Source organism: Zeus faber (genome assembly GCF_960531495.2).
Source record: "Zeus faber genome assembly, chromosome: 20".
In the NCBI taxonomy this organism is placed as follows: Eukaryota; Metazoa; Chordata; class Actinopteri; order Zeiformes; family Zeidae; genus Zeus; species Zeus faber.
The window spans coordinates 19,258,338-19,273,469 of NC_137207.1; the positions used below are offsets into that span (position 1 = coordinate 19,258,338).

A 15,132-nucleotide genomic window follows, 5' to 3' on the forward strand; every position below is an offset into this window, starting at 1 on the left:
ATAGATACAAGCTCCTTGTTAGGTCTGGCCACTAGCCAGATCCCGAGGAACCCTTTTTTTTTTTTTTTCTCCGGAGTGCACGTCTTGTTTATTTCTCCTTTAATGACACGGCCTTTCAGGATCCATACGAGGCGGCCGTCTCTCATTAAGGCTCTGTTATGGTTGCCGCAAGCGACCCGCGTGGCCCCGCGGCGCACGCGCTTCCGGAGGGCGCGATCGTTTGTAGTTGCGCGTCGCCGCGGCGATATTCTAATGAAAGACAGGGGGCACTGTGCACAAACCACCAGGGGAAACTGAAAGAACTGCTGTAAACACTAGAAAGAAGTCCTGAGACAAGGATCTGAATAACTAGAAAAGGGCAGAAAAATTTAAATCCAAAGTGTTAAACGTATGTATATTTATTGTAGTCAGTGCAGGGTTTTTTGATATAGGGTTGGTGCAAATTGTCAGTGTAAACGTTACGAGGAAGTCACGTCTTTGGATAGAGACGCCGCTATCTTCTTCCGTGAATTCAACGCCATCTGGTTATTTTCGTGGTCATGCATGCATAGAGGGTACACATTGCACCAGATTACACAACCTTCCTACGTACGCATCCACCACGAATTACTTGAAGCAACAGCGGGAGTCCAGTTGCTGCCGGTAATGCACCCGACGCTGCTTTGCCAACCTCCAATAAACACCCAGGAAGAAGAAACCTGACGCACACGGCAGCGGACTCCCAAAAGTTGTACGTTATTTCTTCAGCGCGCACCGAGCGAAGCTACGGCTGCGGCGAGGATGAGGAAGGCTTGAATGGAACACAACTCGCTCGTGCATTGGGGTGAATGAGGTTTTTCATGTGGAAAAGACTTGATCCCATCCCGTCACACCTTCCGCGCTGTATGGCGAAGGCCATGCCCGGGCGGTCATACAGCTCCTATTTTTCCCTGCACATTACATTACATTTCATTACATTACTGAAGTAAAGGAGTTTCTCCCCAGAGATGGATGGTTTATACGTTTATCTGTAGATCTTTACTTTTCATTTGGGGGGAACTGTGATTTAAATTTTTCTATCAGAATCAATCTCTATTGGAAATTCCGGTCTCTGAAAATAAGGTGCAATTTGTCCATTTCTCAATTGCATGTTGTTTATTATCCCCTTGGGATGCGTTTGCTGCGGTTCCCCCTCTACAAAATACACAAAATAATTGAATAGTCAGTCACAAAATGGAGTAGAGATAATGCTGCAGAATATTTCATTCTTCCATTCAAATTGTCTAGTGTATTGACACCCACAGTGTGTGTTGGTTAACTTGTTTTGTGCCCGTTTGTGTCCAAATGATGGATAATGATAAACACTTCCATCCACACTTTGGAGTGTGAGCATGCAACTAAATGTTTTCATAATTTCAGACTCAGTCCATATGTTCCAGTCCCCCCCCCCCCCCCCCCAATATTTATTTTTAGTATGAGCAAATCGTTTTGGTGTCAAAAGGTTTGCTTGTTTGTGTTACACATGTCAGAGTATTGATGTATTGGGGTTTGTGTTCCGCATTGTCATTCCAGTTTCTGCAAGACACTCTGGATGCCCTGTTCAACATCATGATGGAGAACTCTGACAGCGACACTTTTGATACGCTGGTCTTCGATGCCTTGGTAAGATCAGGGATGACTCCGAGCCGAAGAAATGAACTCAAGCAAAACGTTATTTTTTTTGTTTTTTTTTCGATAGGTTGATGGTTCCAAAATAGTCATGTGTTTTCTAAAAAAGAATAGGTCATAAATAGATGCAAAGAGTAAGTATTTTTTTTTCTCTGTGAGTCCAGTGCACTTGTGGTTGGGTTTTGATGGCATCCAGCCTCTCCACTGCAGGGTTTTAGTGCCTTTTAAATTTTAAATTAAGTAATTTCTCTTTTGAGGACTAAGGTTAAAACCTCCCATTTTAGGCTTGTTTATATGATGTGTTTATGCCCACATGGCAATGTAAATAATCAATCTAGTTCTTTTTGGACAATATCCTTCTGTATTAGATAGATAGATAGACAGATAGATACTTCATTCATCCCTGGAGAGAGAATGGTGTGTCACAACAGCTCACATCAAAAACGACAAGTAATAATAATGTAATAGAATGAAAATAAGAAAAAAATGACAATATGCAATAAATCTGAAAGTTAACAAAAAAACATCAAACTTAAAAAATAACAATAAACAAGTAATATAAACCTTAAAATAAACAAGATACCTTTTGCATGTTAAAATAAACCAAACCAAAAAAACATCAATCAACAATTGTCATTTTGGTAAATATAGGAAATCGTGCAAGTTTCATACATACTGTATATATATCTATACCTCTATACAGTGCTTGAAGTGGAAATAAATATGTGCCGGTACCCCCCTAGGTCAGGTGTTGACTGGGGGGAGGTTAGGGCAGCACGGGATGCACAGGTCTTTTTTTTTATTTTGTTCAATTAAGAAACAAAGGAAAATAAAAACACACTGTTTTTATTTGTTTTGTTTTGAGAAATGGGGAAGTGCAGCGGAGCAAATATGCGCCGGACCGGTGCTCCCCTTATTCACACATTGATGGGGGAGGGTGGGTGGTGGGGGGATTAAAGCTGGAGCTTGCAGCTCGAGCCGCAGGAGATCGCAGCTTGTGCGTTCTAATAATGAAAATAAAAAGTTTGCTCCAATTCAATAAAATAATATTTTGTTGAATATTGAAATATATCATATTATGATATATTTTACAATACAACGATTAGCTACAACATTAAAACCACCAACCAGCTACACATACACAGCAAGCTGTGATGCACTGTGTGTTCTGACACCTTTCTATCATAGCAGCATGAACTTTTTCAGCAATTTGTGCTGTAGAAGGTCTTCTGTGGGATCGAACCAGACGGACTAGACGTCGCTCCCCACACGTATGAGTCAATGAGCATTGGGCGTCCATGACCCTGTTGCCGGTTCACCGGTTGTCCTTCCTTAAACCCCTTTTGGTAGGTAGTAACCACTGCATACCAGGGACACCCCACAAGACCTGTGGTTTTGGAGATGCTCTGACCCAGTCGTCTAACCATCACAATGTGCTCCTTGTCAAAGTGGCTCAGATCCCTACTCTTTCCCATTTTTCCTGCTTCAACACATCAACTTCAAGAACTGACTGTTCCCTTGCTGCCTCATATATCCCACCCCTTGACAGGTGGAACTGGAACGAGATGAACAATGTTATTCACTTCACCTGTCAGTGGTTTTAATGTTGTGGCTGATCGGTGTCCACTTGATTGGTCCACTTGAGAGGTCAGAACAGAGTACTAAAGAGTACAGAGTACTAAAGAGTAAAGTGTGTGTGTGTGTGTATATATATATATATATATATATATATATACATATACATACACATACACATATCCACACGATGTGACGATGTGCCAAAAAGAGACCCTGGGCTCCCAAAGTTAAAGTGCGATACATTTTTCTGGCATCTTTCATATTTTTATAGATCGTATTCGTTTAGGTTTTATTCAATACAATATTAAGCCGCGATTAAGATCTTACATGAATGGAAAAAAAAATTAAAATAAAAACAAAACTTGGCCTGTAGGAATTTTAATTTCCCAACTTATTTCATGTGGCTAATCAAGTCTTTGTAGCCCCCTAAATGCTCTTGCCACCTCGCTGAGCTTCCCTTTATCTTGCAACCCATTGCTCATCATCACGGCCAGAATTATCAAACTCAACAATCTTTCTATTTCATAAAAATAACCCAGAAAGTTGGCTGTCAGGTGTCCTAGATTACATTCAGGCTGGAGACGGGGTGAGAAACTCACTCTTTGCTTATTCATAAACCTTATTTTCTTCAATTCCTTTTCTGCATACTAAACGAGGCGGGCTGTTTTTCTCTAAACATTTTAATGGGTATGTCCGTCTCCTCTGACAGGTCTTCATAATTGGGCTTATAGCCGACAGGAAATTCCAGCATTTCAACCCTGTGTTGGAAACCTACATTCGCAAGCACTTCAGCGCCACGCTGGCTTACACGTGAGTAAATCCCCCCCCGTCTTTTGAGATTTCATTATATTGAAATGTGTGGAATTCAGCATACATTTGGATTTTTCTGGGGCGGTGGCGTAAACAGGAAGCTGACCAAGGTCCTGAAGAATTACGTGGAGAATGCCGAGAAGCTGACCGAGCAGCTGCTGAAGGCCATGAAGGCTCTGGAGTACATCTTCAAGTTCATCGTCCGCTCCAGGGTCCTCTTTAACCAGTATGTCCTCAGTGTTCGCACACGCACACACACACATACACACACACACACACACACACGCATACACAAGCACATGTGTGAATGCAGTAGTTGTTACTCAACTTGTTGGGAGGAATCCGTCTTTTTTTTCTGAATGATCGTGGCTTTGAACCTATCAGTCTTTTTTTTGTTCCAGTTTCTTGAGACAGGTTAAAATTTTCCATTCCATACCATTTGTAACATTCTGTTTTTGTGGATGACTAAGAACGTGCGGGCCAACTATTCCACAGTAGGTTCCATCACTCATTTGAACGGAGTAGGAGTTAAGGGTCACATTTTGAGGTCATTTCTATGGATGTCTTTTTAATTGGCTGCCGGGACGTTTTAATGGATGATAATGTTGTCGTGCTGCTGGTGGTGGTGGATGAGGGGGTTGATGTATGACCCTGGTCTAATTGAGTGTGCAGAGTTTGATTGGTTTTTCCATCCAATGTCTAGAGGACATTTGTTCCTCACAGTCCCTTGCATGGTGATGTCATCTACTGCCAGCGTGAGCGGGTGACATCCCCAATGGGAAAATATGCCCAGATCTCTTCCTGTTCAGAAAAATGGGATGACAGGATAAATATGAGGGTTGTTTGTTAGGCCATTGGTCACCTTTGGAATTGGGGCTGCACAAGTTCACTGGTTGGCCTGAAGTTGTCAGCCACCACTTGGCTGTTGTCGCCTCCATTCACCTGCAAAAGCTCCCTAATTTATATGGACGTACATTTCTCGGAACCCAGCTCCGCCAGGTGATTTTCCGCAAAGCCACCGGCCAGCACACCATTCCTTCCCCAATACCTTGCCTTGATCGCCTTCTCTCGACTGTCTTTGCTCTTTGGTGCCGGGCGAAGATCATCTTGAAGTAGTTATTATCAATAACATATTTATCCACCATTCCATGTTGATGTCACCCACTCTTGGAGCATCCCCCACTAGGGAAATATGCCCAGATCTCTTCCTGTTCAGGATAATAGGATAACAGGACAAATTTTCATTTAGTTTAATTTCACCTTTATTTAGTTCTCGGGGATGCATTGAGGAAAGAAACCCTCATTTTCAATGATGCAGAGATCACATTATGCAGAAAACAAAATTACACGAATAACAAAAATAAATTCTAAAGTAAGTCAAGAAGACAATAACAACACAAACGTCAACATTTGTTAAAACAATTAATTGTTAATACAATTACATTCTCAAAGAATGAGATTTAAAGGCATGTTTTTAAATTGTCCCAACGGTATCATGGAATCAATATTTAAAGTGCATTGTAGGTTATTCAACGAGGCTGGAGCACAAAATAAAAAAAAACTCCTTCCTTCTTCGTTTTGGAGTTGACCCACAGAACATCTAATGTAATCCAGTCCTCAGAGCGGCTTTGATAAGCTCCTGCATTGAGGTGTAATAGTGAACTAATGTAAACTGGTAATTTTTTTAGGAGCGCTTTGTAAATAAATATATGCCAGTGTTGATATCGTTTCGCAAAGAGAGAGGCCCAGCCAACTTTTTCATAGAGAGTACAATGATGAGTACTGTGGGAATCATCAGTAATAGACCTAAGAGCAAAGTGATATATAGCGTCTAAGGGCTTAAGGGTGGTAGCAGCAGCATGTCTTTAAATGCTGTCGCTTTAAATGGAACGATCGATCGGCCTTCGCACTGTTCAGCGTCTCAGTAAGTGAACTGTGTTTCCACTTTAACACCACAGTTAAACATTCATCTGCTATTTATAGATCAATTCGGCTTCGAAAATACGTTGAGAGATAATAAAAAAAACCCACAAAGGAACAAGAATCTGGAAAAATCTAATTTCCTTCTAGAAAGGCTCCTAGCGATTTTAGGAATGCGCGACAATGCAGATTTTGCTGCGGTGGGTCACATATTATATCACCATAATCTAAGACAGACAGAAAGTTATAGTCTTAACAATCCTTTTTCTACTAAACATGGGAAAGCAAGTTTTATTTTGACAAAGAAAGCAAAGTTTCGGCCACAGCTTTTCGACCAATCTATCAATATGATTGCAGGCCGGTGTAAAAAGTGAGTTTATCGTCAATCCAGATGCCTAAATATTTATAGTTTGGGACTCTTTTAATAGCTGTACCGATACCTATATAAAGTGCTAATTATATTAGCACTTTATATAGTAATTGATTTCCTTACCTCTTTAGAATAGCATATATTTATTTTTTTCAGCATTTAGCACAAATTTAAGAGAGCCTCCTGAAGAACATTAACGGAAAGTTGCAGATTGTCAAAAGCCAATTGTATGGAGTCAGCCCAACAATATAAGATAGCGTCATCTTCATACAGATGGACACTACAGGTAGTCAAAGACCAGACAATATCATTGATATAAATTGTGAAAAGGACCTGTCCTTAAATCGAACCTTGAGGGACACCTTTTGTTATTGATTGAAACGCAGATTGAACATTACCCCATTTTCACGCACTGCTGTCTATCAGAGAGGGTGTTTTGCAACAATCTATTGGGTGGTTTGGTGGTTCGGTGGGGTGCGGTGGCAAGTGCATTGCACTGCTGCATCACAGCAAGAAGGGCCTGGGTTTGATTCCCGCCTGGGGTGCTGTTGGCACCGTGTTATCACCCAATTAGTGTCCTTTCTGTGTGGAGTTTGCATGTTCTCCCCATGCTCACATGGGGTTCCTCCTTGTAACATCAGTAAGGACCCTAAACAAAAACATGCAGAACAACTTCGTCTGACCAGCGATGGACATTTGTAACTGGTCCCCAGGCGCATCGCTCCTGGCTGCCCCCTGGAGGAAGGACAAACCCGGATGGGTCAAAAGCAGAGACCTCATTTCACCGGCCACCATTCGAAGCGCGTGTGTGTGTGTGTGTGTTGGTCGCCATCAGTGCAATATGTTGTAGTGTGTCTGCGGTGTGACAAATAAAGATTCTTCTTCTTCTTCTTCTTCTATGAGCATCAGGATCACATCCAATACTTAGTCTAACAGTCCATGTAAGAGCAGGGAATAATCAAGTGTATCAAAGGCTTTTGATAGGTCGATGAACAGAGCAGCACAATGCTTCTCTACATTGTTGCTGTGGTTAGCCCTGAAACTAGACTGGTGAGGGCTTAACACAGAATACGTAGATAGGAAAGTCTTGAGTTGATTGTCTACTATTGATTCAAGTATTTTAGACAAACAGGACAATTTAGGAATGGGACGATAGTTATCAAGATCACTATTATCTCCTTAATACAATGGTGTAGTGTGAGAAACTTTCCACACTTTGGGAATTTTGCCTGATGAAATGGATGAATTAAAAATGTGTTATACATTCTGAAATGATCAAGGCAGAGAGCTGGAGAAAGAACGGATCCAGACTGTCTTCTCCAGTTGCTTTCTTCAAATCTGATGGCTTGTTAGGTCATTAGTCACCATTTGGATTGGGGCTGCGCTGTTCATTGGTTGGCATGGAGAACTTGTAATTTGCGGCCGATTGATGTCTTCATCAGCCAGCACTTGGCGGTTTTCTTCTGAGTTTCTCGGGCCTCCTTCAGGTGACGGGGGTTCTCACCAACTCTCAGTCGAGCGTTCCTATGACACCGTACAGGGAACAACTAAGCACACCATTCCTTTACCTGCCAGATAAATCTTGTTGGCCGTTGGTGTGGCCGCCTTGTTTCGACTTTCTTTGCTCTTTGGCGCCCCGGGTGAAGAGCATCTTTAAGTAATTGTTGTTGTTGAACCCTGAGAGAGAGAGAGAGAGAGAGAGAGAGAGAGAGATACCTCAAATCCTATGAGTTTCTTTACTAAGCTGGCGTAACACTGGCGGCCCGGCGGTGGAGATAGCGGCCACAACAATACTCGTCTGGGAGGAAATCTGATTGTGGTACAAGCAATCTAGACTGCAATCGCCCGGTCACACTATCTGGTCGTGTCTTCCCCCATCCCAACCACTAAGGAAGGGAAGAGGGGGGAAACTGCTCGGGATGTGCTTCCTCAATCAATAGCCATTTCTTCCACAGACTCATTGTTGTTGTGGTCCCTTTTTTGTGTGTGAGTGGCCGACACACATCATTAGTTTGGAGCAGACCCAAAGCGGCTCGTTTGCAGCTAATACCCAGTTTGCAGAGATTTATAGGCTCTGCAAATTGGGCTGAAATGCATTTGCATTTTCGGGGGATTATGATGGGGGGGGGGGTGGGGGTGGTGGTGGTAGTAGGGGTGTGTTTGAGCTTCTCCCATGAACTTTGAAACTGGAAGATGCCAGTACTCCTCTGATCACTGGCGCGCAAGCCAGGCGGCTCTCTGCTCCGGAGGATGAGACGAGGGCGTTCGCCGAAGTACAGACGGGCGACTGCGAGAGATAGAAAATGTCACAGGACCGTCGGGGGGCCAGTCGCTTTTTAGTCCATAATTGCTATTCTGGGAGAGTTGTTTGTGGAGATGATTAAATAAATTAGTTGTTTTTGTTCTCTGATTTTGGGGGGGGGGGGTTCCTCCTTGGTGATGAGCCGGTGGGGGCTTCAGGGTCTTGTCGTGTTTCACATGCAAATCAATCTGGCAGCACGAAGTGTGTGTGTGTGTGTGTGGGTGTGGGTGTCCGTGCGCGTGCGTTTTGGGGTGTTGGTTAGTTGGGTGTGGTTTGTCTGCTGTTCTAACCCTCGGCTTCCTCCTCTCACTTTCCTATTCCCCTCTGCAGACTGTACGAGAACAAAGGCGAGGCCGACTTCATGGAGTCCTTGAGGAACCTCTTCACCTCCTTCAACGACATGATGAACAGCAACTCTGAGAACACTGGCATGGTGAAGGTAGGCCTTCAGCACGCGCGCGCACACACACACACATGCGCGGGCGCTGTAGCCGTGCAAAGTGAAGAGACTCTGCATATTTGATTAGCGAATGAATGTTTTAAAGATCCACAGTGAACGCGTGCTCCTCAGCTGGACTTCACAGAGCCGTACGTGTCTTGTTTAATGTCAGCTGATGAGGCTCGCCGATGAATTATTTCTGGGGTTTCTTCTGCTCCGCTGTGCGTCTCCACGTCTAATACGGCTGCTGCCGCTTCTTCTTCTCCCCAGCGAGGGAGAAGGGAGAACCTTCTCGTCTGTGTGTTGCGTTTCCTCATTTTCGACCCCTCCCCGCTTGTATCTGCCTAATTAAAGTCGGCTCCTTTTGTCGAAAGGAAAAAGGTGTTTTCCACGCCTTTTAATCCAGACGCTCAAAGTGCGTGCGTCGTGTCTATCTGAAAACCCCCCCGTTTTTGTTTGGTCTTCTCGGCCCTGTGTTTCTTCTCAGTGCCGTACTTCACCTCATTATTCACCGGTGCGTCGACCTCGTGAGCAGGATTAGGTTTTCTCATAAAATGTTAAATGTAATCATGCATAAACTCATAAGTCATGGTTCCCGTCCAAGTTGCGCACCAAATTGATCTCGGCCGTTGTTCTTCGTCCCTGCTGTGCGGCGGGGGAACCCCGCGCCCTTTCTCCAGTTCACACCTTCTCTTCTTTTCTTTTTCTGTGTGGTCTGTGTCCGTCTGCCCTGGCCTGTCTCCCGTCTCTACACCCATGTTTTTGTTTTTGTTTTTGTTTTTCCTCCTGCATTTTGACTCCCTGCATGTTTCTCTCTGACCTTGACTGTCCCTGTGGCCCTCCGCCGGGCCCCCCTCGGCCTCCTGCTCTCTAGCTGCTCCTCAAGGTATATCTCTCTCTCTCCCTCCCTCTCTCTCTGCTTCCCTCTGCCTTTTTTCCCTTTGTCCTTGAACCCTCCGGCTCGCAGCACCGCCTCTGCGCCTCGTCGCCTCTGACCCCAAACGACATCCTCGGCTTGACACAACCTACACTCGCTTTTGCATGCACACACACACACACACACACACACACACACACACACACACACACACACACACACACACACACACACACACACACACACACACACACACACACACACACACACACACACATTGAGATCTACCAAGAGGGAATAGAAGGAGAGCATTGAGGCACAAATTGGTACCTGGGTGAAAGAACCCTCATACGGAGGGGAGAGATGGCCCGGAGTCAATTAGGATTCATCTGCTGTGTAATTGGGTGATATATTAACTTTACTCTCTGTAAATTAAAGATTGATCTTGAGGAACAGGCTTGAAAGGCACGGATACTCGTGGAAGCTCCTGTGGCAGCTGGAAGCTAATAAGTCGTTCCCGGTTACACTTCCCGATGACACCCTGGCAAACATCTGCAGCACACATTTTGAGTCGCAGACACCGCTTCCCTTTTGCCCAACGCACACGGTGCATCTCGGCATCGAAAAGAGAGAGAGAGAGGGAGGCATGCGGTCGAGAAAATAGTGACACGACAGACAAACAGTTTTGTCGTTTAAAAAAAAATAAAAAATAAAAAAAAATAAGAAAAAGCTACAAATGCAGTTAGGTCTTCGCGGCGGGAAAAGGAATCTGCAACGGAAGACGTTTGGATGTTGAAAGTATAGATGGCTGTCAGCCGATGCTCTCTGAATCGTACTCTCGGCCCCGTTACAGCGTGTGATAGGAATAGGAAATAAGTTCTCAACCTGTATGTATATCTACACTGACACCATGAGCCAGGCATAGCTCTTGTTTGTTTTTTTAAACGTCTCCCCATGAGCTGCAAAATACTGCGGATGTGGCAACGCTGCACACGAAACCGAATCCACCGCTCAAATCGCATCAGAATGTGTTGCGATAATGGCACGTTTATGGAAACCTATGGCAAAGCATCTTTCTCCGAAAATCTTTGAACAACCGTCACATATTTTGAACAATTTCTCCAACTACGTATAATTAGCAGCAGCAGACTGCAGGAGAACAGGGTGCAGGACTTATTAGCCCCTCAGATGCCCCCTTAAGTTTCCTGCTTCTTCTGGACTTTTAGGGAGGCCACTCTATGTCAAGGTCCTTTTTTCGTCCATTTCAGTTGATCAGAGACACTCCAAAACCGCTGCCCGTGGGCCCCAGTGCCTCGCTGTAAAGGCCCCTGCCCCCGGCTCCAAACCTCCTCGCGGGCTGTTTACAAATCCGCTGCAGCTCGGTGAAACGAACGGTCAAACGCGGTGCTGTCAAACGGGCTGGCTCGTAGCTCACGCTCTTCTTTATGTTGGCGGCCGGCAGACGGCAGACTCCTGGTGGTCCGGACCGTGTGTTCGCCGTGAGGAGAAGTGGCCCGGGCAAGTCAGGGTTAAAAGGACTTACGGTTTATTATATACAAGCCACGACACAGTGACACGGCACCTAACAGAAACTCATCCTGACATGGAATGATTTCTTTGGAGTTGCTTACTAAGTACTAAATCAACACTAATCACATCAGGTTAAATGTCATTCTGATTGTGTTTCTTTTCTTTATTCCCTTCGGTTCCAGGGAGCCGCACTGAAGTACATTCCCACTATCGTCAACGACGTAAAGCTGGTCTTTGATCCCAAGGAGCTCAGGTAATTTGAAATCCTCACGCTGCTTATTCCCATGGTTTGTTAACGTTACAGTGTTCCTGGAATCCATAACAATTACAGCTGCGTTTGGTCTCGGCTGATGTTGAAGGGATATTGCAGCTTGTCATCAACATGCCGGTTCAAAATCAATACCGCATAAAGCGTCCCCTCCCATACGGCACAGAGAGGAGCAAGGACACTGAATGAAGGAACGTTTTTGGTGTATTTAAGTGTCCTGCCGTCTTGTGGCCCACCCCAGACGGGACTATAGCACAAGGTGGCGAAAAAAAAGTAATAATCATCAAAACACAGTCTTCACTTGAAGAAAAATAACTTGCGGGGCTTCAAAGAAACTCTATCCCACAGTCAACCGCCAGAAAAGCCTCTCAGAAGAGCGAGCGACAGTAGAAGAGTCGGAGCGACGTTCTTTTATTTATTTTTCCTTTCAATAACTCAAAAAGCCAACGAGAGGCTTGAGGAGTGGGGAGGGTTGGGGTCAGAGGAACTCTGATACCACAAGATAATGAACACAGACACAGCCTGGCCACAGGAAAACTGTTACTGAGTTGAAGTTTTGGTTAGAGCTGGCTTTCCGTTTTGTTTTGTTTTTTCTGCCAAGTAATTATATTCTTGGTTATGTTTACTGCCACAAATTTGCGTGCTCGGAGATGCTTTCGGAAATGCTGATTTTTTTTGCGGTGTTACATCACCCTTTAACTTCAGCCTTACTTTGAGCCAATTAGATCATATATTTGGTGTTTGAGAGCATGACAATTGGCGACTGTGGTGCGGGGGTGGTGTGATTTAAGCAGCCACACCTGTCTTGGCTCTGTTTAATTGGGGTGACTGTACGCCTGTTGCTCGCCAGAGCAATCAACGAGCACAGGCCAAATTACACACACCACACACAGGAGGGGAGCCCCTGTCATGACATGTTTTCCATCTGCTCCGGGCTCGTTCCATCTTACCCACCCTCTACATTAAACTGGTACACTTCAGCGTCTCTGTGCCAGAGGGCCCTGAAAAAGCCACTTGGCTGGCATGTGGCAGGCGCAACCTCAAATGCGTCCTTGTAAGTGTTAGTCTCATTGATGAGTTTTTAGATTTTCCATTGATTGAAGGCTACTGCAACAGGCTGTTGGACATGTTTGGTATTGCAGGCATACAGTCCCATGCTTGTCTTGCGGGCTTCAATGAGACGAGCATCTTACGTAGCCCTGTTTAGAGGTGGAGAGATCATTTCAGGATTGGAGGATTGCGGCGTGAGGGATGAGAAGAGAGATTTGGATGATTGTAAAATATATTATACACCAGGACATATACCGACCAGGTCAAAACGGCTTTTCCAGGGACGAGCCTAGCAGCTCATTAAAGACAAATCCGCTGCGCAAGAAATCTGGTCAAATGAAACTTACAGACCCTTCTGTTTGGGGAATTTAAAAGACAGATGTGATTTGTTTCTCTTTGTTCTCCACGACGCCCACGTGAATTCTCGTGTCATGTTTAGAGGAAAATAACAAGCCGATGTGAAATTGTGCTGCGGCTGAGCGACATGGGCGCCACTCGTTCTCCCGGCTTCCCACCTTGGCCTGCGTTCCCTTTCAGCCACTCAGCATTCATCAGATGTGCTGCCATGGCCGCTGGTTAGGGATGCTTAGGTTGCCTTGGAAACTCACCGCTGCTGCTCCACTTAAGTGTCCACCGCAGTTAATGCTCTCTGAGGTGGATGGCATCACGCCATATCGACTCCGACCTGACCATTACATTAGTTTTCCAGAACACCAAACTTGGATTTTTGGAATGAAATTGGCGGTGCCACCTAATGTCTGTTTAATTTTTACCATGTAATGTATAATTTCCAACAGTAAGTGGATGGAATTTGACTACATCTCCATCACTAAGCGTGAGTTTATATCCTCTTGTATAACATGTTGGGTTTTTTTTGTTGTTTTTTCATTTAGTTTGTTTTTTTTGCATAGCAATGCAAAAATGACCCAGATAAGTTGAGATGGAAATTCACCATCAGTGGTCTGTTTTGAGGACAGCGTTCATATCCTGGTTTTGTGTGCTCAAAAAAAATCGACATGGCGTTTCTAGCAAACGCCCCACGGGTGAGCCCCGGATTTCCTGTCCCACTTGAATGTCTTTTATCTCAACAGGCTGAAGAGACATATCACAGAAAAGACAAAATAACACACTTTATATTTAGAGAGCATTGTGTGCTCACAGATTTGCATGGTGTGCTTGAGCTAATACACGGCCTGGAAAACATTTGCAGCTGCCAACACCGTCCCCAAGAAAAACCTATTGGTCTATCTGTTAAATTCTACATTGGCAGTCACGTGTCGTCGGGAATTACTTGAATCCTCCCCGTGGAAAGCGCTCGCGCGTTGACGTCGGAGAGTGTGTTTCGTGTGCAGGTCAGGACATTGTGAGAAAGAGTGGTAGTCGAACTGTGGGCAGAGGGAATCTGTCTCTTCTAATGATGCAGTGTTTATCAGCCCGAAGGAGAGAAAGGAGAGGGTAAAAATAGAAGGAGAGAGCGGGACGGAGAAGATGTCCGTACAAATCGGTCTTCTCCGGATGACGTTGGTAAATATCCTTTTCAGATGTTCCAACAGAAGGTCCCTACCCGAGTGGGGGTGGCCTCATAGTTTGCATGTTTGCCGCAGATGGAATGTCTAATAGTGGTTTAAGAAGCGGTGATATGTTTGAACAATTAGGCGATGAGGGGCACCTGAGGCTGGCGCTGCGCTGTAATCCAGTGTTTTCGCTTGTGTGATTATCATTAGAAACACGGCCCCCCCGCCGGGGCAATTATCATGAAAGCGTCTTTCAACCACGGTCGGTTTGGGGTCTTCGGACGGAGACGGTGTTCCCTGCCGTTCCTTTGCCGGCCCGCTCCTCCGCGCAAAACCGCGCGGTTTCATTGTGCGACCTGTGGCCGAGACGAAAAGATTCGGGGAGGCCGCAGGCCGGCGGACGTCCTCATAATCGGGCGCATCAACACATTCCTCCAGATCCGCGTTCACTCTGGCTTTGCCGGTCTGAGGGAGTTGGGAGATGACCTGTCTGTCATCCAGATTTAGATGACAGGACTGCAGGAGGTCAACCGCTCGCTTCCATTGGGGGAACCTCCATCCAGGTTTCTCCGGTTCTCCTCGACGCCTCGCGATCGGGTCATGGCAGTATTCAGAATATTGCAAAATGTCATTTAATGACCTTTTAAATGACACCTCGGCCCGATTAATAGACCTGGATTTCTCCTCAACGGTTCGATTTGTTTTCCAAATCCAAGCTGCGCGTAATCCCGTCGCACAGATTTGACCCGGAAAGAGTCGTTTGGGCGGATAAAAAACGACACCGCGGCACTTTTGGTCGGGAAGGGAGACCTTTTTTTTTTTTTTTT

At 45.1% G+C, this 15,132-nt stretch overlaps 1 protein-coding gene across 2 annotated transcripts in view; it reads left to right on the forward strand.

The window, feature by feature from the left end:
- The window catches only part of dock1 (dedicator of cytokinesis 1), a 191,977-nt gene that overhangs the window by 65,019 nt on the left and 111,826 nt on the right, over positions 1-15,132 (forward strand). For both annotated transcript variants that reach the window (XM_080021824.1, XM_080021825.1), the window contains exons 20-24: positions 1,552-1,641; positions 3,935-4,035; positions 4,133-4,261; positions 8,958-9,066; positions 11,656-11,726. In XM_080021824.1, the coding sequence (XP_079877950.1) occupies positions 1,552-1,641; positions 3,935-4,035; positions 4,133-4,261; positions 8,958-9,066; positions 11,656-11,726 (500 nt within the window). The remainder of the gene's footprint in view (positions 1-1,551; positions 1,642-3,934; positions 4,036-4,132; positions 4,262-8,957; positions 9,067-11,655; positions 11,727-15,132) is intronic.